The 25,266-nt window shown below is 44.6% G+C and overlaps 1 protein-coding gene across 1 annotated transcript in view; it reads left to right on the top strand.

Moving 5' to 3' along the window:
* Positions 1-25,266, top strand: part of GRM8 (glutamate metabotropic receptor 8) — a 1,632,513-nt gene that overhangs the window by 1,572,603 nt on the left and 34,644 nt on the right. Inside the window, exon 9 of the mRNA XM_040413776.1 lies at positions 903-1,149. Coding sequence (XP_040269710.1) covers positions 903-1,149 — 247 coding nt within the window. The remainder of the gene's footprint in view (positions 1-902; positions 1,150-25,266) is intronic.

Genomic DNA, 25,266 nt, shown 5'->3' with positions numbered 1-25,266 from the left:
TTATTTACTATTTACCAATTACCAATTGGAGCGTATTTGATTTGAGTAGAATCTATTTGGGCACTGATCAAATTTTTTTTTTATTTATTCTTTTTTGAAATTTGCTAAATTGAACTCGAATTGAATGTCAAGAAGTTTACTCATCTCTAGAGAGGACATGATCTAGCCTATATCTAAATTAAATAAAAAGAAAACAGTCTCTAATCTTTGTGGTTACTTATCGGCGCTGCAGATCCACCAAGTGACGTGGGTACAAATCGCTTCACAGTCAAAATTTCCAGAAAATGTTGATCGCACTGCCTTCTGTGTGTAGAGTTCCAATCTCAGACCCTTCTTTCCAATGCTCAGGTTACCTGGTGGAACTTCACTATTTGTACTATAACTTACTTCTAGGGTGCAGGTGTACGTGAGTGCACCAGCCTCTGGTAACCGATTGTTTGGCAACAAGGTGGAATAACCTGAGCATTGGAAAGAAGGGTCTGAGATTGGAACTCTACACTCAGAAGGCAGCGCAATCAACATTTTCTGGAAATTTATATTTAAATTAACACAGGTGACACTAATATCACGGGGCAAATAATATCAAAGGTTTATGTATCATTCTACTATTAACACATAGCTATTAGAATTTGCCCATTGTACTTGTAATATTTCTCTGTAAACCTCCTTAAAAATTCTCCATGATGATAATTTGCTCTTTAAAATAATTAGTTTTCTTTCACCAACTCTAGGAACACAAAACATGTCACACTAAAATGATTGAATCCAATTGTATATGTAAGGTCTTTTGAAATGTTCATTTATTAAAGGATACAGAATTAACCATTTTTTGTTTACACTGTTAAGATTATCTGCAATTGCCAATTACTGATTTTTTTTTTCTTTGCTTTCTATTGCTCCAGATGTATATCCAGACCACTACACTAACAGTGTCCATGAGTTTAAGTGCATCCGTTTCTCTGGGAATGCTCTACATGCCCAAGGTTTACATTATCATTTTCCACCCAGAGCAAAATGTTCAAAAAAGAAAGAGGAGCTTCAAGGCTGTTGTGACAGCTGCCACCATGCAGAGTAAGCTGATCCAAAAAGGGAATGACAGGCCCAATGGTGAAGTCAAAACGGAACTCTGCGAAAGTCTTGAAACAAACAGTAAGTAGCTACATCAATGTTCTGCTCAAATTGACACTCATAGTAAATGCTCACATCAGTTAAAGGCCTATGTTTATAGTGTGCAGTTTCTCCAGCTTGCGGTGTAATAGTTAAGACAAAAATAGGAAGTGCACAGCCTTGCTTTATACTTTTTTCTGTTTTAGTCACACTCCCACTGGATAATATAAGAATCAAAAACTACACCAAAATGCTTTATTGGATCAAGACCTAATAATAAGCCTTAGGAGAACTCAACAACAGAAATAGAAACTGCTTCGGAAGTATGCTATGCACCCTCTGCTAGTTCAGATTCTAAATTCAAACACTGATTCGGAATCTGGTACTTGCTTATAAGCAGCATGTGCAAATATGAGCTGAGAGCAGAATATTTTATAAATATTCTTCAAACCAGCACTGTAACTACAGTCCTCAAATATAAGCTTCACCTTGACCAATTTCTTGACGCTTTCATTCTGATGATTATCAGGTTTCCACCGGTCTCTACTTTCATGTTTTGCCAGAAAATGCCTGGAGGTGTCTGCTTAGCCAATCACTGGCTGTGTCTGGTCACTGCTTCTAAAGAATATCACCCCCCCCCCCCAATAACCACTTTAAACGTGTATTCCAGTTTTGTGATATTGAGACCTATCCTTAGGATCAGTATGAGATTGGTGGGTGTCTGACTCTTGGCAGCCTTGCTGATCACTTGTTTAATCCCTTGACGAATGATGTAATATGTAAGTCATGATGTGGTGTTAGTGCACAGTACGTAATGAAACGGGTGTCACAGACAGTAGAGCTATCCGGGCACCCGTCAGGGAACCAATCACAGCAGTCCCTGTTTCCCGATCAATGTGATTTGTTACTCAGATCTGAGTGACCAATCGCAGCGCGTTCTGCTTGCCGGCAGGGGAAAATCACACAGCGCAGCTTCAATCTTCTCATTCTGACAGTTACACTTCAGGAGATCAGAGATGCGCTGCACTGGTCTCCTGTCAGAGTGCCCACAAGTGCCAATAAACACCCCACAGTGCCCAAAACACACACTGCACCCCTGAAACCCCATCCTCCAACCACCCTTCCTCCTCACAGAACTTTTTAATTTTTTTTATTTTATAAAATAGTGTAGTATATAGGTCAATAGATTGAGCTTTAAATAGTTGAGGTTAGTGTTAGGCTGGGTTCACACGGGCGTCACCTTTCGGCTCCAGATGCGTCCCGGGTGCATTGCGGCAAACCAGAGTGAGTAGGTACGCCGTTGCAGTCAGTTTTGACTGCGATTGAGTTCCGTTGTTCAGTTTTTATCGCGCGGGTGCAACGCGTTTTGCACGCGCGTGATAAAAAACTGACTGTGTTACCCAGACCCGAACTTCTTCACTGAAGTTCAGGTTTGGGTTCGGTGTTGTGTAGATGTAATTATTTTCCCTTATAACATGGTTATAAGGGAAAATAATAGCATTCTTTAATACAGAATGCTTAGTAGAAGGTCAATTGAGGGTTAAAAAATAAAATAAAAATTAACTCACCTCCTCCAATTGATCGTGTAGCTGCTGGTCTCCTGTTCTTTCTTCAGGACCTGTCAAAGGACCTGTGGTGACATCACTGAGCTCATCACATGGTCCAATTACATGGTCCATCACCACGGTGATGGACCATGTGATTGGACCATGTGATGTGACGTCACCACAGGTCCTTTGGCTGGCAGCTCATGATTAAAGAAGTAAGAAGAGATCGGCAACTACGCGATCAATAGGAGGAGGTGAGTTACTTTTTTTTAACCCTTAATTGACCTTCTACTAAGCATTCTGTATGAGGAATGCTATTATTTTCCCTTATAACCATGTTAAAAGGGAAAATAATACAGTGAATAGACTTTCATCTTAGCAACCATGCTTGAAAATCGCACCGCAAAACGCACAATATAGAGCATGCTGCGATTTTCACGCAACGCACAAGTGATGCGTGAAAATCACCGCTCATGTGCACAGCCCCATAGAAAAGAATGGGTCCGGATTCAGTGCGTGTGCAAGTTGTTAAAGTGAAAGGATCGAATGTTTATTCACGGCAAATTGTGTTCATGTCACCCACCAATTGAACAGACAATTTTACAAAAATTTGGTCCCTGTCACCTATGCAGAGCAGGGGTTTGTATAAGGCAAAATTCGTAAAATGTCACCTGACAATGTAACAAACAATTTTTTAAAATTTAGGTCCCTGTCAGCTATGCAGAGCAGGGGTTTAATCACAGCAAAAATGGTAAAATGTCAACCAAGAATGTACCAGACGAATTAGTAAAATGTATTTCCTTGTCCACTAGGTAGAGCAGGAGAATATCATAGCCAAAAATTGGGGAATTTCACCCTACAATGTAACAGACAAATTAGTGAAATTTATTAACCTGTCCACTAGGTAGATCAGGGGTATATCACAGCCAAAAATTGGTGAATTTCACCCGACAATGTAACAGCCAAATTAGTGAAATTTATTAACCTTTCCACTAGGTAGAGCAGGGGTATATGACAGCCAAAAATTTGGGATATGTAACCCAACAATGTATCAGACAGTGAAATGACTTAAAATAAAATAAAATACGTAAAAATATATATATTTTTTAAATCTTGATCTATGAGGTGGAGGTCCATATGGAGTAGGAGGTTGAGGAGGTGGTGGATGTAGCGGTGTAGGTGGAAGCGGCGGTGGAAGAGGACGAGGTAGCCAACACTGGTTTTAATGAACGTGAGCTTGTCCACGTTGGTTGTGGACAGGCGGCTGCGCTTGTCTGTGATAATGCCCCCTGCCCTGCTAAACACACGTTCAGACAATACACTGGCTGCAGGGCAGGCCAGCACCTCCAAGGCGTAAAGGGCAAGCTAAGGCCATGTGCCCAATTTGGAGACCCAGAAGTAGAATGGCAAAGACCCATCATTCAGTACGTTTAGGCGTGTGCACAAATACTGCTCCACCATGTTGCTGAAATGCTGCCTCCTGCTTAGACGTTCCATATCAGCTGGTGGTGCTGGTTGTTGTGGCGTGCTGACAAAGCTTTTCCACATTTCGGCCATGCTAACCCTGCCTTCTGAGGTGCTGGTGGTGCCCCAGCTGCATTGGCGACCTCTTCCTCCTCCTCTGCCTTCGCCTTGTGCTTCCACTGTGCCCCCGCTGTCAGGTGGAATGCCACCAGCAGCGCGTCTACCAGCGTGCGCTTGTACTCGCGCATCTTACAATCACGCTCCAGTGAGGGAATTAAGGACAGTAAGTTGTTCTTGTAACGGGGATCCAGCAGCGTGGCCACCCAGTAATCAGCACAAATTAGAATGTGGGCAACTCGGCGGTCATTGCGGAGACAATGCAGCATGTACAGGGAGTGCAGAATTATTAGGCAAGTTGTATTTTTGAGGATTAATTTTATTATTGAACAACAACCATGTTCTCAATGAACCCAAAAAACTCATTAATATCAAAGCTGAATATTTTTGGAAGTAGTTTTTAGTTTGTTTTTAGTTTTAGCTATTTTAGGGGGATATCTGTGTGTGCAGGTGACTATTACTGTGCATAATTATTAGGCAACTTAACAAAAAACAAATATATACCCATTTCAATTATTTATTTTTACCAGTGAAACCAATATAACATCTCAACATTCACAAATATACATTTCTGACATTCAAAAACAAAACAAAAACAAATCAGTGACCAATATAGCCACCTTTCTTTGCAAGGACACTCAAAAGCCTGCCATCCATGGATTCTGTCAGTGTTTTGATCTGTTCACCATCAACATTGCGTGCAGCAGCAACCACAGCCTCCCAGACACTGTTCAGAGAGGTGTACTGTTTTCCCTCCTTGTAAATCTCACATTTGATGATGGACCACAGGTTCTCAATGGGGTTCAGATCAGGTGAACAAGGAGGCCATGTCATTAGATTTTCTTCTTTTATACCCTTTCTTGCCAGCCACGCTGTGGAGTACTTGGACGCGTGTGATGGAGCATTGTCCTGCATGAAAATCATGTTTTTCTTGAAGGATGCAGACTTCTTCCTGTACCACTGCTTGAAGAAGGTGTCTTCCAGAAACTGGCAGTAGGACTGGGAGTTGAGCTTGACTCCATCCTCAACCCGAAAAGGCCCCACAAGCTCATCTTTGATGATACCAGCCCAAACCAGTACTCCACCTCCACCTTGCTGGCGTCTGAGTCGGACTGGAGCTCTCTGCCCTTTACCAATCCAGCCACGGGCCCATCCATCTGGCCCATCAAGACTCACTCTCATTTCATCAGTCCATAAAACCTTAGAAAAATCAGTCTTGAGATATTTCTTAGCCCAGTCTTGACATTTCAGCTTGTGTGTCTTGTTCAGTGGTGGTCGTCTTTCAGCCTTTCTTACCTTGGCCATGTCTCTGAGTATTGCACACCTTGTGCTTTTGGGCACTCCAGTGATGTTGCAGCTCTGAAATATGGCCAAACTGGTGGCAAGTGGCATCTTGGCAGCTGCACGCTTGACTTTTCTCAGTTCATGGGCAGTTATTTTGCGCCTTGGTTTTTCCACACGCTTCTTGCGACCCTGTTGACTATTTTGAATGAAACGCTTGATTGTTTGATGATCACGCTTCAGAAGCTTTGCAATTTTAAGAGTGCTGCATCCCTCTGCAAGATATCTCACTATTTTTGACTTTTCTGAGCCTGTCAAGTCCTTCTTTTGACCCATTTTGCCAAAGGAAAGGAAGTTGCCTAATAATTATGCACACCTAATATAGGGTGTTGATGTCATTAGACCACACCTCTTCTCATTACAGAGATGCACATCACCTAATATGCTTAATTGGTAGTAGGCTTTCGAGCCTATACAGCTTGGAGTAAGACAACATGCATAAAGAGGATGATGTGGTCAAAATACTCATTTGCCTAATAATTCTGCACGCAGTGTAATCGCTCATATGTGCCAGGCTGCCCAGAGGGAACGAAAAGCTGTCCTCTGTGGGAGGTGTATTATCTGTGTCCTCTGTATCCCCCCAGCCACGCACAAGTGATGGCCATGATCTGGTTTGAGTGCCACCCTGCTGTGAACACGGTTCCTCCTCCTCCATCTCCTCATCCTCCACCTCATCATCCTCCAGAACTGTGCCCTGGCTGGACAATTGTGTATCTGGTGTTTGTGGGTGCAGGAACCCACCCTCGGAGCTACTTGTGAATGACTGGCCTGAAACCCTATGAAATGATCCCTCTTCCTCCTCCTCCTCCTCCTGTGCCACATCATCTTCCATAATCGCCCAAAGCATTTTTTCAAGGAGGCATAGAAGTGAGATAGTAACGCTGAGAACGGCGTTATCGGCCATGGCCATGTTGGTGGAGTACTCGAAACAGCGCAACAAGGCACACAGGTCTCGCATGGAGGCCCACTCATTAGTGGTGAAGTGGTGCTGTTCCGCAGAGCGACTCACCCGTGCGTGCTGCAGCTGAAACTCCATTATCGCCTGCTCGCACAGTCTCTCCAGCATGTGCAAGGTGGAGTTCCACCTTGTGGTCACGTCGCATATGAGGTGGTGAGCGGGAAGGTCAAAATTTTGCTGCAGTGCTGACAGGCAGCAGCAGGGTGAGAACGCCGAAAGCACTCATAGACGGCCTGCACTTTCTGCAGCAGCTCTGACATATCGGGGTAATTTTTAAGGAATCTCTGCACCACAAAATTCAGCACATGCGCCAGGCAAGTGATGTGGGTCAAACCGGCTAGTTCCAGAGCTACTACGAGATTTCGCCCATTATCGCACACCACCAGGGTGGGATTTTAGGCTTACTGGCACCAACCACTTATCGGTCTGTTGTTCCATGCCCGTCCACAGCTCCTGCGCCGTGTGGAGTTTGTCCCCCAAACAGATAAGTTTTAAAACTGCCTGCTGTTGTTTACCCCTGGCTGTGCTGAAGTTTGTGGTGAAGGTGTTACGCTGACCGGATGAGGAGGCGGTAGAGGATGAGGAAGCGGATTAGGGGGAGGAAGCAACAGGAAGCAAACTGAAGCGCCCTGCAATCCTCGGTGGTGGAAGGACATGCGCCAAACTGCTATCTGCCTCATGCCCAGCCACCACTTCATTTACCCAGTGTGCTGTTAGGGAGATATAACGTCCCTGACCGTGCTTACTGGTCCACATATCCGTAGTTAGGTGGACCTTGCCACAGATGGCTTTGCGCAGTGCACACTTGATTTTGTCCCCCACTTGGTTGTGCAGGGAAGGGACGGCTCGCCTTGAAAAGTAGTGGTGGCTGGGCACGACGTGCTGTGCCATAAGGATTTTAAAACTCTCCATCTCCACCAGACGGAATGACAGCATTTCAAAGGCCAGTAATTTTGAAATGCTGGCATTCAGGGCCAGGGATCGGTGGGTAGGGGGGTACTTCCTCTTTCACTCCAGTGTTTTGGAGATAGGGAGTTGAACGCTTCCATGGGACATTGTGGAGATGCTTGGAGACCAAGGTGGTGGCGTTCCTGGCAGATCATCTGATTACCGGGTGGCAGGTGCCACTGTCACTCCAGAGGTGGATGAAGAGGCCGAGATTGCAGCAGAAGAGGAAGCAGGAGGAGCCAGAGACCTTTTTTGGTTTTTGAGGTGTCTACTCCACTGCAGCTCGTGCTATGCACTTAGATGCCTGGTCATGCAGGTTGTGCTCAGGTTGAGAATGTTTATGCCTCGCTTCAGGCTCTAATTGCACAGCGTGCAAACCACTCGTGTCTTCTCATCAGCACATTGTCTGAAGAACTGCCACGCCAGAGAACTCCTTGGAGCTGGCTTTTGTTTTCTCGGTCCCTTGCTGCAGTGGGCAGTAGCAGGCATACTGTCTAGGGGACGGCCGCTCCGCTTTTGCACCCTTCTCCCTCTTCTGCTATGATGGTGGCTCTGTGCGACCACTGCCTCTTCCTCCGAACTACACAGGTCACTCGCATGACGTTGATTCCATGTGGGATCGAGGACCTTATCGTCCTCCACATCATCTTCCTCCCAGTCTTCACCTCTGCCCTCCTTGTCGGTCTGCACACTGCAGAAAGGCACAGCAGTTGGCACCTATGTTTCGTCATCATCCAAGACGTGCTGCGGTGGTCTTCCCATGTACTCATCCTGAAATATAAGTGGTTGGGCATCGGTGCACTCAATCTCTTCCACTTCTGGGGCAGGGCTATGTGGATGGCCCTGGGAAACCCTGCTAGCAATGTAATCAAAAAGCAGAAGAGACTGCTCCATGACTTGGGGCTCAGACTGCTTGGCTGATTTGCAAGGGGGAGAGGTGAAGGACTGATGGACATGGGCTGCAGGTGCCAGCTCTGATCTTTAAGCAGGAGACTGGGTGGGAGACAATGTGAAGGAACTGGAGGCACTGTCAGCCACCCAATCTACTATCACCTGTACTTGTTCTGGCCTCACCATTCGTAGAGCCACATTCGGCCCTACCAAATAATGCTGAAGGTTCTGTCGCCTACTTTCACCTGAGGAAAGTGTTTCACTTGTGTGTGTAGCTGGAACAGATCGACCACGTCCTCTCCCTGCAACAGGAGCTCCACCAGCAGCATCACGACAGCAGCAAAGGCACCAGATGTAGGGTATTGCAAAAAAATTGTGTTTTTTTAAAACCAGAATATAATTGCAGTATTTCAAGCTTGTATTTCACTGTCACAAATGAAAATATGCTTTACTGGTGCACTGAACTTGCATAAAATGTCCGCCGACGCCCACCTAACTAACAGACGGATAAAATTTCTTTTTTCTGTGTCACTGGGCTCAGAGCAGGGTAAAAAAATTGTGCACTGCACCCACAAAACAAAATCTCTGTAGATCGCTGAGTTAACAAGCACTTATGATAACTGATTCTTTCCTATTCTCTCCCTCACAGCAGCAGCATCCTATCCCTACACTAATAAGAGCAGAGTGACGTGCAGAGCTATGTGACTCCAGCTTATATAGAGGCTGGGTCACATGCTGCACTGGCCAATCACAGCCATGCCATTAGTAGCATGGCTGTGATGGCTTCTAAGGGCACAAGAGTTAAACGCTTGTTGATTGGCTGCTCTGCAGCCTTTTAAAAAGCACCATTAACTCACCGAACACCGAACCCGAACTTTTACTGAAAAGTTCAGGTTCGGGTCCGGTGTCCAAAAACCCTAAAGTTCGGGTTCGCTTAACCCTAGTCATGAGGGAACTCTGTAAGTTACTGCATTTAAAACATCTACGGACGTCCGTTTATCATCCGCAAACGGACGTCCTGGTAGAGAGGTTTAATCAAACATTAAAAAACATGTTAAAAAGAGTGGTGTCTAAGGATGGGAGGGATTGGGACCTTCTTCTGCCCTCTCTCATGTTCACAGTGCCAGAGGTGCCCCAGGCCTCTACTGGGTTCTCGCCCTGCTATATGGCCGACATCCTCGCGGTCTTTCGGACATAGACAAAGAGGTGTGGGAACAACAACCCACACTGTATAAAATTGTAATTGAATATGTCACTCAGATGCAAGAGAGGATGGAGACAGTGTTTCCACTTGTTAGGGAGCAGATGGAGGCAGCCCAGCTAGCCCAGAGTAGGGTCTATAATCGGCAGGCTCGGGACCGGATCTTTAACCCGGGTGATCGGGTTTTGGTTCAGGTACCAACGGTGGACAGTAAGTTCATGGCTAGGTGGCAAGGACCCTACGAAGTACTCGAAAAAGTTTGTGAGGTAAACTACAAGGTACACCAGCCAGGGCAGCGAAAGCCAGAGCAGGTGTACCATGTGAATTTACTTAAACCTTGGAAAGATAGGGAGACCAGTACGGACGACAGCCCGCTGCCGAGTTTTCTAGGAGAAGAGTTTCCAGCCCCACGGTCTGATACAAGGGAAGCAGTTGCCACAGTGAAGACTGCTGACATCCTTTCCACTAAACAGACTCAGGAGGCCAGGGAGTTTGTCAGCAGGAACACGGATGTGTTCTCGGACCTCCCTGGGTGCACTTCTACCATTCAATATGATATTGTCACTGAGCCTTAGGCCAGAGTTGGGTTGAAACCATACCGGGTACCCGAGTCTCGGCAACAAGCCATCTCGGAAGAAGTGCAGCTAATGCTACAACTAGATGTCATTGAGGAGTCGAAAAGTGAATGGGCCAGTCTTAATACCCAAGCCTGACGGGACGTTACGGTTCTGTAACGATTTCCGCAAACTAAATGAGATTTCTAAATTTGATGCGCTTATTGAGAGGTTAGGCAAAGCCTGGTATTTTTCTGTTTTCGACCTCACCAAAGGGTACTGGCAGGTACCCTTGACGGAGGCGGCCAAAGAGAAAACTGCCTTTATCACACCAGAGGGGTTGTACCAATATAAGGTGTTACCCTTTGGTCTGCATGGCGCCTCTGCCACTTTTCAATGGCTCATGGACATTATGATGCGTCCACATTGTCAGTTCGCTTCGGCTTACCTGTAAGATATTGTCATTCACAGTACCGACTGGGAAAGTCACCTACCAAAAGTACAGGTTGTACTGGACTCCCATCGAAAGGATGGACCAACAGCTAATCCCAAAAAATTTGCAATAGGGTTAGAGGAGACAAAATACCTGGGGTATGTCATTGGGCATGGAGTCATCTAATCACAAGTGAACAAAATAGAGACGATACGGAATTGGCCCCGACCTGTCACTACTAGGCAAGTAAAATCAGTCCTAGGAATGGTGGAATATTATATGAGGTTTGTCCCCCACTTTGCTATGGTGGCCACACCATTGACAGGGCTCTTGAAGGGATGCAAGTCAGTGATGGTCCACTGGGATGCTCAGGTGGAAGAGGCTTTCTCTGCTTTGAATTCGGCCCTCTGTGGGTCCCCGTTTTGGTGACGCTCGACTTCAAAAGGGATTTTATAGTACAGACCGATGCCTCCGAAGTAGGCCTTGGTGCTGTACTGTCTCAGGAAATCAACGAGGAGGAACATTCGCATTGCTTATAGCACAGACCTGTCACTTACCAGTAGGAGGAGCGACTGGCCGGCCACAGACAGCGCAGGTAAGTATAATGCTTCTAAAATTGATAAGTACCCATGGCAGCCAGGACTGCAGTAGCATCCTGGCTGCCATGGTAACCGATCGGAGCCACAACGATTAAACTAGGACTCCGATCGGAACTCTCCGCTGCCACCAATGATGGGGGGAGGGGGGGCCGCACTGGCCACCAATGAATTTAATACTGGGGAGGGAGGGGGGGCCACACTGGCCACCAATGAATTTAATGCTGGGGAGGGAGGGGGGCCGCACTGGCCACCAATGAATTTAGTACTGGGGAGGGAGGGGGGCTGCACTGGCCACCAATGAATTTAATACTGGGGAGGGAGGGGGGCCACACTGGCCACCAATGAATTTAATACTGGGGAGGGAGGGAGCCGCACTGGCCACCATTGAATTTAGTACTGGGAAGGAAGGGAGGAGGGGCCGCACTGGCCACCAATAAATTTAATACTGGGGAGAGAGGGGGGCCGCACTGGCCACCAATGAATTTAATACTGGGGAGGGAGGGGGGCCGCACTGGCCACCAATGAATTTAATACTAGGGAGGGAGGGGGGGCCGCACTGGCCACCAATGAATTTAATACTAGGGAGGGAGGGAGGGAGGGAGGGGGGGCCGCACTGGCCACCAATGAATTTAATACTGGGGAGGGGGGGCCGCACTGGCCACCAATGAATTTAATACTGGGGAGGGAGGGCCGCACTGGCCACCAATGATTTTAAAATTGGGGAGGGAGGGGGCCCCTGCTGCCAGGCAGCACCTGATCTCTTACAGGGTGCTATGATACGCACAATTAACCTTTCAGGTGCGGTATCTGAGGGGTTAATTGTGCGGATCACAGCCCCCTGTAAGAGATCAGGTGCTGCCAGGCAGCAGGGGGCAGTTATGTACACAGTTCTTAGTATATTCTAACTTGAAGCGTCCCCATCACTATGGGAACGCCTCTGTGTTAGAATATACTGTCGGATCTGAGTAACATAGAGGCGTTCCCATGGTGATGGGGACGCTTCAAGTTAAAATATACCATCGGATTGGAGAAAACTCAGATCCGATGGTATATTAATAGGGACTCCTGACTTTACATTGAAAGTCAATGGGGGACGGATCCGTTTGCAATTGCACCATATTGTGTCAACGTCAAACGGATCCGTCCCCATTGACTTGCATTGTAAGTCTGGACGTATACGTTTGGCTCCGCACGGCCTAAGGCTACTTTCACACCTGCGTTTTGTGCGGATCCGTCTTGTATCTGCACAGACTGATCCGCACCGATAATGCAAACCCTTGTATCCATTCAGAACGGATCCATTTGCATTATTCTTTTTAAAAAAGTCTAAGTCAAAACGTATCCGTCTTGACTTACATTGAAAGTCAATGGGGGACGGATCCGTTTTCAATTGCACCATATTGTGTCCGCATCGTCTCCACCTCAAAAGCGGAACGGAGACCAATCCTTATCCATTCAGAATGCATTGGGGCTGAACTGATCCGTTTTGGGCCGCTTGTGAGAGCCTTGAAACGGATCTCACAAGCGGACCCAGAAATGCCAGTGTGAAAGTAGCCTAAGACCCATATTACTGGGTATAGATGAGCAAATAAATTTATCTAATCAAAAAGAGTTCTTGAGCTGTCCTCGCTGCTGAAGTTCTCCTTCCAGCTTGATTGACAGAAGCTTTGCTTCCACTTCCAGAGTAGGGACTTCTCATGTGCCACTATCTGTAAGGCCTAATGCACATGACCGTATGGCTTTTTCAGCATTTTGCAGTCCGCAAAAAACAGATCCGCAAAAAATACGGATGACGTCCGTGTGCATTCCGTTTTTTGCGGAACGGAAGAGCTGGCCCCTGATAAAACAGTACTATACTTGTCCGTTATGCGGACAATAATAGGACATGTTCTATCTTTGAACGGAACAAAAAAAACATATACAGTACATTCCGATTTTTTGCGGACCCATTGAAATGAATGGTTCCGTATACAGACCGTATAGCAAATTGAAGCCTTTTTTCTAGTTTGTCTTAGTGGTTTTCTTACGGCTACACAGCTGTTCAGTCCCAATCCCTTGAGTTCCCTTCGCATTGTGCGTGTGGAAATGCTCCTACTTTCACTATTAAACATAGCCCTGAGCTATAGGCAGTGTATCTTCATTCATTTATCAAAAATTAATAAGACTGAAAGCTAACCCTCCCACTAGCCAACAAAAGCAGTGGCAGCAGTATTAGGTATGAACAAGGACTTTAAGAAAAAAAAGGTAAATAATGTAATAGGCTGAACTGGATGGACAGATGTCTTTTTTCAGCCTTATAAACTATTCATTAAATTCATTATTGCCACTGATTTAACTGATCTCACTCAGCCAGCCAGAATCCTACTGTTCTGTCCTCCTTATGTGTGAAGGTACATAGCTTGACAGATAGCTAAACCTTATCCCGACAATGAATTGACAATGGCGTAACGTCCAACTTTATCTTTATTGCAAGGATGTAAATCAGTGTTGTAAAACTGGGGAACAGAAAAAACAATGCGCTTACTAATGGGGTCTGACATATAGTAATGCATACAATACATTTCTGTGCATAGCAATGCACATACAAACACAGATGCATATCTAAGCAGAGCATGTCGCCTATCTGCATAATAAGCATGGTCCCTAGCTGCTAACTATAAGCTGCTATAAAGGAAAGGAAAGAGATATGCAAAATACATATGAAACAGATGCAAAATAGGCTGTATTGTGGCTATGTAACATACCAGCGATGCTACCATGAGCTTAGATGTAGAGGATGTCTCAAGAGGCTTCCAAGCCATGTGCTATCCTTAGGCAGTGATGACTGTGGATGAAGAAAATGGCTGCTATGTGCAGGGATGATGATGTCACTAAGATAAGGAAGCTGAAGTAGACCAAACTTGTAGTGTGAAATAACTGCAATTGTATGTAAAACGGCCACTAGATGGTGCTGTTACACAATCAACAGAGAATTATACAGAAAACATATTAACTATGTTAGAAAGTTATGCATAAATTAACAATAAATTTGCTGAAGGCATGACACCTACCATATAGGGATGATCAAGTACCCCGAAACAGCTATCTCCAGAATTATATTTTGCGTGGCTATTTTCCCTGGTCCTATTATCCCAAGGTTTGTAAAAAGTCAGACTTCAACTCATAGGGAGCCACTTCCAAATGGTGGCACTAACTAGATGGTTCTCTTTTTCCGGGAGACACCTCTTCACTGTACTTGATTTTTTTTTTTAATAGTATGGAAAAGTAAAACTGAGCAAAATTAGCAAGATTCAAAGCAAAATTCAAGACAATTTATATAATGCAACTGATACTCCTTCCTCCTGAATTAGATCAATGCATCTATAGTGTATTTTCTAATGTATGTAGATTGGTTTAGAAATGCTGTTATTTCTGAATTATTCCTCAGTTTATATAGTCCATAAAAATGTACATTGCACATCAGGTGCTGTAACTTCAGACTAATAGTTTATTGATATACATTGAGATCAATGTATGAACTTTGTCCACATACAATATACTTCTATGTGAGAAGTTCATTAATAAATAATGAATCCCCCCTATTTTTGTCCTATAAGTTGTAGCCCCTTTAAATTAATATATTTTAAATATCGCTTCAATGAACAATCTTGCAGGAATGTTTGCTACGTTTTACCACTTACTAAGCACATCTGCTGACCTCTAATGAGGTTTGATTTTTGTATTCTCAGGTATAAAGGTTGACTTTACATCAATTTTCACCAAATGTTTACATTTTTCTCCAAGATATCTATGAAGGTATATGTACAGATGCATGGATTTCATCATTTTATACTGCAATATGCACTGCACAATTATCTTTTTGCAACAGTGATCCTTATATCATTCTTGATTCCCTCATCTAAGTAGTGAATAGAATAGTGTGTTCTTTAAGCTATAATAATTTATAATTTATGAAACAGATGTTCCCACACAAAATATGCTATGTTAAGCATATGAGCACAGTGTGACATTCTAGGATGGATATAGAGCTAATTAAATATATGTATGAGCTCATCAAGGGTATGTTTTTATAGGGGCATCTTTCAGATTTACAACAAATGTCATGGAAATGTTCACCCAGTTGTAACTGTTGCCATTTTTATAGCTTCTAGTAACATAAAGAAATCAATTGTGTGCAGTTTACTGATCTAATATAATGCAAACACAAATTTAAAATGACATTGCTAGTATTTCCAAATGAAGGTGCTATTTTACACTTTTAATTGTTCTTGCATAGATAGTGTTACCGTCGTTCACATTCTATAAAACATACTAGTACACCATATACTTTACTTGCTCTGTGTAGATATGGACTTAAATATAGAGAATACCCAAGGACTGTAGCAACTTGGTTTTAGGCAATTTATTTATTTTATGAATAATTTATTAGTCAAAGCTTCTAAATGTGGAATAATTGGAAGACAGAGTAGATTGTAGTTTGTAATTGACTATAGACTGTGGAAAGTTGTATAAAATCCATCAATGGCTGAAATAGATGTGCTAAAAAATAATAATTTTCAGCTTAATAACATTTTAATCTAATCATTTTTTAAAAATAAAAACCTAGTACTGTCACAGCCAGACAGCTGATAAGCTCTGACAGGAGCCTTTCAGATCCTCCTCCGATTATGGTTGATGGAAATCTTGAATTTCAGGTCTCTAGGATTGTGGATTCTCGTCTTGTCCGCGGTTCCCTCCAGTACCTCGTTCATTGGGAGGGTTATGGTCCTGAGGAGAGGATGTGGGTCCCAGTGATGGACATTAAGGCCTCTCGTCTCATCAGGGCTTTCCATAGGTCCCATCCTGAGAAGGTGGGCTCTGAGTGTCCGGAGTCCACTCGTAGAGGGAGGGGTACTATCACAGCCAGACAGCTGAGAAGCTCTGACAGGAGCCTTTCAGATCGTCCTCCTTGAATTTAGTCGAGGTACGTGGATATGCGCCCATCCACCTTTGGGGTGGTCGCATAGGCTGAGCAATAAGGGAGAGCGGCAGGTCTCATGCAGGGGTCTCCCTTTTGTTCCTTAGTTGTGGATCCAGTGAGTCATTGTTTATATTGTATTGTCTTGTTTCCTGTACACCATCCGTGACATTATAAGCTGCCAAAACCGTCTCAAGCATGGATCCGGTTTCACTTTTGGCTGAACGCCTCCAGGGTCTTTCATTGGAGGTAGCTGATCTCCGTAGGATTTTTTCTCAGTTTCAAGTGACCGGTTCAGCTTGCGTTCATGGAGTTTGTGCTGAGCCTAAGATCTCGCTTCCGGATACGTTCTCTGGGGGTAGTGAGAATTTTGTGCGTTTTAAAGAGGCTTGCAAACTCCATTTTCGCCTTCTTCCCCATTCCTCTGGTGATGAAGAACGGAGGGTGGGGATCATTGTATCGCTGCTCAGGGGTAACGCTCAGTCTTGGGCCTTTTCGCTACCGGAGGGGGCACGGCCCCTCCGCTCAGTGGCTGAATTCTTTTTAGCCCTGGGTCAGATATATGATGATCCGGATCGTATTGCTCTGGCTGAGTCTAAACTACGTCTGTTATGCCAGGGTAAACAATCCGCAGAGATATACTGCTCAGAATTTCGGAGATGGGCAGCTGATACTGGTTGGAATGATGCTGCACTCCGAAGTCAATTTTGCCAGGGTCTTTCAGAGGGATTGAAAGATGCATTTGCCTTTCATGAGAGGCCAATCTCCCTGGACTCTGCTATGTCTCAGGCCGTTCGTATTGACAGGCGTCTTAGTGAGAGAGGAGAGATCTCTCCTTCCTGTCATACTCAGTCCCGACACAGTGCAGCGGTCTCATTCTGTGCGCAGGGGTCTCAGTCACTGTCAGCCCCTTCTGAGCAGGAACCCATGCAGCTGGGGTTGATTGCCTCAGACAATAGAAGATTCAGCCCGCATGTGAGGGTTTGTTTTTGTTGTGGAGGTATAAATCATTTGGCAAATGTTTGTCCCTCTAGGAGATTCAGGGAGTAATAAAGAGACAAAAAGGAAAAAATCTTTTAAAAATGTTCCGTCTGTTACTAGGGTGGCGCTAGAGAGCAAGAGCATTTTTTGTGAGATTTTTGTGGATAGTGGAGCAATCTCATTGATAATTATTTTGCAATAACTCATGGTTTCCAGGTATGCACTTTGGGAAAGGATATTCCTGTTTTTGCTATTGATTCCACTCCACTTTCTCAGAAATCATTAAAGGGCATAGTTCACAATATCCGTTTAATTGTGAGTGATGCTCATGTTGAGGATGTGTCATGTTTCGTCCTTAGCGGTTTGCCTACTCCTCTAGTGTTGAGACTACCCTGGCTCACTAAACATAACCCCACCATTGATTGGCAAGCGAGGCAAATAAATGGTTGGAGTGACTTTTGCAGAGAGAATTGCCTCATAACATCTGTTTCTGAGGTTTCTACTAAGACTGTACCACCTTTCCTCTCTGAATTTTCGGATGTCTTCTCTGAGAGTGGAGTTCAGGATTTGCCTCCGCACAGGGAGTATGATTGCCCTATTAATCTCATCCCAGGCGCCAAGCTGCCTAAATCTCGTTTATACAATCTCTCCCAACCTGAGAGGGTCGCTATGCGTGCTTATATCTCTGAGAGTCTGAGAAAAGGACACATACGACCCTCGAAGTCACCTGTTGCCGCTGGCTTTTTCTTTGTTAAGAAAAAGATGGTTGTTTAAGACCTTGTCTGGATTTCAGGGAGCTGAACATTATCACTATTCGTGATCCTTATCCGCTTCCTCTGATCCCGGACCTGTTTAACCAGGTTGTTGGGGCTAAAGTCTTTTCCAAATTAGACTTAAGAGGGGCATACAACCTGGTCAGGGTCAGAGAAGGAGACGAATGGAAGACGGCTTTCAATACCCCTGAGGGCAATTTTGAGAATTTGGTTATGCCTTTTGGTTTGATGAATGCCCCAGCCGTTTTTCAGCATTTCGTGAACAGCATTTTTTATCATTTAATGGGAAAATTTGTATTAGTGTATTTGGATGACATTTAGATTTTTTCTCCTGATTTCAAGACTCATAAGGAACACTTACGTCAGGTCTTGCTCATTCTGCGGGAGAATAAATTATACGCAAAACTGGAAAAATGTGTGTTTGCAGTTCCAGAAATTCAATTTCTGGGATTTCTTCTCTCCGCTTCTGGTTTTCGCATGGACCCCGAGAAGGTCCGCGCTGTGCTTGAGTGGGAGCTTCCTGAGAATCAGAAGGCGCTGATGCGTTTTTTGGGCTTTGCCAATTATTACAGGAAATTTATTTTGAATTATTCCTCTGTTGTTAAACCACTCACTGATATGACCAGAAAGGGGGTAGATTTTTCTTCCTGGTCGTTAGAGGCGCGTAAGGTCTTTTCTAATATCAAGGAGAGTTTTGCTTCCGCTCCCATCCTGGTACAACCTGATATTTCGTTACCCTTCATAGTTGAGGTTGATGCTTCTGAGGTAGGGGTGGGTGCGGTTTTGTCTCAGGGTTCCTCTCCTGCCAAATGGCAACCGTGTGCCTTTTTCTCAAAGAAACTCTCCTCCGCAGAGAGAAATTATGATGTGGGAGATAGGGAATTGTTGGCCATCAAGTTGGCTTTTGAGGAATGGCGCCATTGGCTAGAGGAAGCCAGACACCCTATTACCGTGTTTACTGACCATAAAAATCTGGCCTACTTGGAGTCAGCCAAGCGTCTGAACCCGAGACAGGCCAGATGGTCTTTGTTCTTTTCAAGGTTTAATTTTGTTGTCACGTTCCGCCCTGGGGTTAAGAATGTGAAGGCATATGCCCTGTCACATTGTTTTCCGGGAGGTGGGAATTTTGAAGACCCGGGTCCCATTTTGGCTGAAGGTGTGGTGGTCTCTGCTCTCTTTCCTGAATTGGAGGCAGAGGTGCAGGCAGCCCAGTCAGAAGCTCCTGATCTTTGTCCTCCTGGGAGGTTGTTTGTGCCTCTCGCTTTGAGACACAAGATTTTTAAAGAACACCACGATACGGTCCTTGCTGGGCACCCGGGGGCAAGAGCCACACTGGATCTCATCGCTCGGAGATTCTGGTGGCCTGCGCTTCGTAAGTCGGTTGAGGGTTTTGTGGCAGCTTGCGAGACTTGCGCTCGTGCCAAAGTCCCTCATTCACGGCCATCAGGTCCTCTCCTCCCTTTGCCCATTCCTTCCCGTCCTTGGACACATCTGTCCATGGACTTCATAACGGACTTGCCTCGTTCCTCGGGGAAGACTGTGATTCTGGTGGTGGTGGACCGTTTTAGCAAAATGGTGCATTTTATCCCTTTTCCTGGTTTGCCCAATGCTAAGACGCTGGCGCAGGCATTTATTGACCACATTGTCAAATTGCATGGTATTCCTTCAGACATAGTCTCTGATAGGGGCACGCAGTTTGTTTCCAGATTCTGGAAGGCTTTCTGTTCTCGCTTGGGGGTTCGGTTGTCATTCTCTTCTGCTTTCCACCCGCAGTCGAATGGCCAGACGGAGCGCGTCAATCAGAATCTGGAGACATATCTGCGCTGTTTTGTGGCGGAGAATCAGGAGGATTGGTGTTCTTTTTTGTCCCTTGCTGAGTTTGCTTTAAATAACCCTCGTCAGGAGTCCTCTGATAAGTCACCATTTTTTGGTGCATATGGGTTTCATCCGCAGTTTGGGACTTTCTCGGGAGAGGGGTCTTCTGGTTTACCTGATGAGGACAGATTCTCCTCGTCTTTGTCATCTATTTGGCAAAAGATTCAGGATAATCTAAAGAGCATGAGTGAGAGATATAAGCGTGTGGCAGATAAGAGACGTGTGCCTGGTCCGGACCTGAATGTTGGTGATCTGGTGTGGTTGTGTACCAAGAATATCAAATTGAAGGTTCCCTCCTGGAAGTTGGGTCCTAGGTTTATTGGGCCTTACAAAATCCTGTCTGTCATCAATCCTGTTGCCTACCGTCTTGATCTTCCTCAGACTTGGAAGATCCATAATGTTTTTCATAAGTCCTTATTGAAACCTTATGTTCAACCTATTGTACCCTCGCCTTTGCCTCCTCCTCCGATTATGGTTGATGGAAATCTTGAATTTCAGGTCTCTAGGATTGTGGATTCTCATCTTGTCTGCGGTTCCCTCCAGTACCTCGTTCATTGGGAGGGTTATGGTCCTGAGGAGAGGATGTGGGTCCCAGTGACGGACATTAAGGCCTCTCGTCTCATCAGGGCTTTCCATAGGTCCCATCCTGAGAAGGTGGGCTCTGAGTGTCCGGAGTCCACTCGTAGAGGGAGGGGTACTGTCACAGCCAGACAGCTGAGAAGCTCTGACAGGAGCCTTTCAGATCCTCCTCCTTGAATTTCTTTGTTTTGGTTGAGTTCCTCATCTCGTTAGTCTATCTCAGCTGTCATGCAGTTGGACTGATTGTTGCCCTTTAAGTTCCTCCCCAGAATGCAGTAGTGTGCGGCTTATACTACTTCCTGGAGTGTGTGTGCATGCTGTTCCTAGTTCTCAGTCCACAGTCCCCAGTCGTCTGCAAGATAAGTGCTGTTTATGTATTTATGATTTTCTGTTTGCTGGATCCAGGTGACCCTGACTCCCTCCGTGTCTGTGTAGGGAGCCGGTGGTCGTATCCCCTCACTATTGTAGGGTCTTCAGGTGTAAGATAGTCGAGGTACGTGGATATGCGCCCATCCACCTTTGGGGTGGTCGCATAGGCTGAGAAATAAGGGAGAGCGGCAGGTCTCATGCAGGGGTCTCCCTTTTGTTCCTTAGTTGTGGATCCAGTGAGTCATTGTTTATATTGTATTGTCTTGTTTCCTGTACACCATCCGTGACAAGTACTCGTTGAATGCATTTGTCACGGAAGGGGAGAGCGTGCACAGCCCTGAGCCCAACCCACACCTCTGTCCCTGCCTACTTGCACGGTCCGCCCTAGGCGACGGTGTACAACTGGACGACGTTCCCTAAACTGAGTATGTGCTGGGCCTTAAAGGGAACAATGAAACTGGAGAAAATAATAAACAAAGTGACAGGCAGGTACGGAGGGGTAAATACACAAACAATGCAAATATAAGCAGCAGTCAAAATACAGGACAAAAGATATATATGAAAGAGTAAGCAAGGTCAAAAAAAGGAATAACCTAATTACAACAAACACAAGCCAAGGTCCGAATGCCAGGAGGTCACGTCAATTCAGAGGAAACAGCAGAAGCGGGGTCAAGGAAACAGACCCGAGGTCGAGGTACAATGCAAACCAATACAGAGAACTTGGTAAATGAAAAGACCTTATTCACAGACAACCTGTGGCCAGTAGGCTGCCTGTTTTAAATTGTCCTGGCTGGTGAGTCACATGACGTGGCCGGCATCACGTGACTCACAGAAGCCAAACTCAGCCTAGCACCATCATCATTATCGGCGCTCGGCTCTCCTGCAGCTCACCTGCTGTCATGGAGACGAGGACACAGGCTACTTCCCTGTCCCTCTCCTTGTGCAGGGTGCCGGTGGCCCCTTGTTACAGCATTACGTAATGTGTGACTTACATACTAGATACAACATGCCATGCAACACAATTACAAAGAATGTCCTAATGGCTGCAGCTGTCAATCAATAACCTCACCTATAGTCTCAGTAACCTCAAAGCCTCCTAAAAGACATGTTTGGGGTCATTTATCAAACTGTTGTAAAGTAGAACTGGCTTTGTTGCCCATAGCAACTAAAGAAGAGCGAATTTCATATTTTGAAATTCGTTCACGCTTCATTTACCAGTAAAAGGTGAATTGCGCTATGGATTCCATTACCACGGACCATAACGCAATTCTATGATGGAATGCATAACGGAATGCCTTTAGAGGCATTCCTTTATTCGTTCCATCATAATAAAAGTCTATGGGCTGCATAACAGATCCGTTCCGTTTCCGTTATGCAGGGGAGTCCTCTCCTACATAACGGAAATGGGATGGATCCGTTATGCAGCCCATAGACTTCTATTATGATGGTATGAATAACGGAATGCCTCTAAAGGCATTCCGTTATGCATTCCATCATAGAATTGCGTTATGGTCCGTGGTAACGGAATCCATGACGCAATTCACCTTTTACCAGTAAACAAAGTGTGAATGAATTTCATAACCGGAAATTCGCTCATCTCTAATAGTAATCAGTCAGATTCCAACTTTCATTTTTGACAGCTCCTTTGGAAAAGGAAAGATGTAATCTGATTGGTTTCTTTAGGCAACTAAGCCAGTTCTACTTTACACCAGTTTGATGAATTACCCCGTTTGTGGTTACACAAGAATTTATATATGTAACTGGAAGAAAAGAGCATGGAAGCTCAACCAATAAATAAAGAAGCCATTATTCAAGGTGGCTCTCATTCTTGGACCAAGTCAAGAAGACATTTGATGGTATTAGAGTCTGAAAGCCAAATAAGTAGAAAAAAAGGTAAAGGGAGTTTTGTGGAGTAATTAGGCTTAAGGTGACATATGATAAGACTTTTATCGTACATAAAGGCAATGGGATCCCAACTACATATGGTAAGAATGATGGTATTAGCTAAATGATAGCCTCTGAGAAAGCCATTGATTAGCTTAAGATGTAATAATATAATTTGTTATTTTGAACCTTTTTCTCTCTTTGAAAATAGACTGAAATAATTCATAATTCAAATCATCCAGAAGTCAAGGAGACCATCCTATATGGCATAAACAGGAATACTTCCCTAAAGTATCCGGACAGGGCCACCCCTTGCGGGGTAGGAACTCTGTGTAGATAGGCAGGTGAACATTAGCAATGCCCCCCTCCCCAATCAGGGCTTATTAGGGACATTAGTTCCCTGCACCAGTCTACATCTTGCAACAACCTATGACCACATCTAATCATCGGCCCAGACGCGGTATTATTTCCACCACGCTAGGCTGATCCCTACCAGGGTGCGTCGGAATGGTAAGACTGTTACATAATTTTAGCCATACCTCAATTATTTGTTTGTGGCGCTTTATCTTTTATAAAATCTAACAGTAAAAGTTATATTTTAAGCTCTCTCAAATTCTATATTGTTCTTCAAATTGTTAGTGGGAGCGCCGTTATCTAATATCTAAACTACCCTACGCAGAACTTTTCGAGAAATTAAATTAAAATTACTGCTAGAGGTATAACATCTTCAGCCACTTAGAAATTAATTATTTTGACATCCCTACGTTCTGTAGCATATATACAGTATATAATAAAACAAAAAACAGGAGGCAGCACCGATGTACTATGAAACAGCCGGGTGCACGCTCTGAGGGCTAAAGCTTACCAAATAATCACATGTAAAAATGAGAGCAGCACTCCAGTATAGGATAAAACAAAATCCAAAAGATTTATTCACCCATAGTGTGGCACGTTTCGGCTCTACAATTGAGCCTTTCTCAAGCAATACATGGGACTCAGTGATTCAAATATATACACCCACATCATTAACAAGGTGTCACATGATCATTCCAATACAAATCATTTTTAACCATCTATTGTGTCATGATTACAAAAGATAAAAAAGATTACATGTGCATAAATCAATAATTACAATACATCCATGAACATCCCTATACACTCACCTAAAGAATTATTAGGAACACCATACTAATACAGTGTTGGACCCCCTTTTGCCTTCAGAACTGCCTTAATTCTACATGGCATTGATTCAACAAGGTGCTGATAGCATTCTTTAGAAATGTTGGCCCATATTGATAGGATAGCATCTTGCAGTTGGTGGAGATTTGAGGGATGCACATCCAGGGCAAGAAGCTCCCGTTCCACCACATCCCAAAGATGCTCTATTGGGTTGAGATCTGGTGACTGTGGGGGCCATTTTAGTACAGTGAACTCATTGTCATGTTCAAGAAACCAATTTGAAATGATTCGAGCTTTGTGACATGGTGCATTATCCTGCTGGAAGTAGCCATCAGAGGATGGATACATGTTCTCATTCTGTTTACGCCAAATTCGGACTCTACCATTTGAATGTCTCAACCAAAATCGAGACTCATCAGACCAGGCAACATTTTTCCGGTCTTCAACAGTCCAATTTTGGTGAGTTCGTGCAAATTGTAGCCTCTTTTTCCTATTTGTAGTGGAGATGAGTGGTACCCGGTGGGGTCTTCTGCTGTTGTAGCCCATCCGCCTCAAGGTTGTGCGTGTTGTGGCTTCACAAATGCTTTGCTGCATACCTTGGTTGTAACGAGTGGTTATTTCAGTCAACGTTGCTCTTCTATCAGCTTGAATCAGTCGGCCCATTCTCCTCTGACCTCTAGCATCCACAAGGCATTTTTGCCCACAGGACTGCCGCATACTGGATGTTTTTCCCTTTTCACACCATTCTTTGTAAACCCTATAAATGGTTGTGCGTGAAAATCCCAGTAACTGAGCAGATTGTGAAATACTCAGACCGGCCCGTCTGGCACCAACAACCATGCCACGCTCAAAATTTCTTAAATCACCTTTCTTTCCCATTCTGACAGTTTGGAGTTCAGGAGATTGTCTTGACCAGGACCACACCCCTAAATGCATTGAAGCAACTGCCATGGGATTGGTTGACTAGATAATTGCATTAATGAGAAATAGAACAGGTGTTCCTAATAATTCTTTAGGTGAGTGTACATATAATATATCTAATATCGTGTGCAAATAAAACAACCATAAATTCACATATAAAGTGCAAGTGCATCTGTGCTAAGGTATATAAAGGGTAACCAGCCATCCATATGTAAACTCACTGACATGGTGTAAGCGCGGTCTCGATGGACGACAATGGCGTCCTTGGCGTGTTGAACTTCCTATTGCGCATGCTCAGGATTGCATCTGCGTCATCAACATCACGCTAACCTTGTCGGCTTTCTGGGATTGCGCAGATCAGTTCTGAGGGCAAGGACCTAAATAACAATGGCTGATGGATGTAAGAACTGATCTGCGCAATCCCGGAAAGATTGAGAAAGGCTCTGATATAGAGCAGAAACGTCGCCATTGCCACTGAGGTGAATAAAGTATTTTTTTAATTTAATTTTCTTGGAGTGCTGCCTTTTTCCTACCTATTATTGTGGGATTGGCTTTTCCCAGTGGGCCGTGCACCCATTACCATTTTGA

Source organism: Bufo bufo, chromosome 1 (assembly GCF_905171765.1).
Source record: "Bufo bufo chromosome 1, aBufBuf1.1, whole genome shotgun sequence".
NCBI lineage: Eukaryota > Metazoa > Chordata > Amphibia > Anura > Bufonidae > Bufo > Bufo bufo.
The sequence above is the reverse complement of the archived record's forward strand: the minus strand, read 5'-3'. Positions and strand labels throughout refer to the sequence as shown.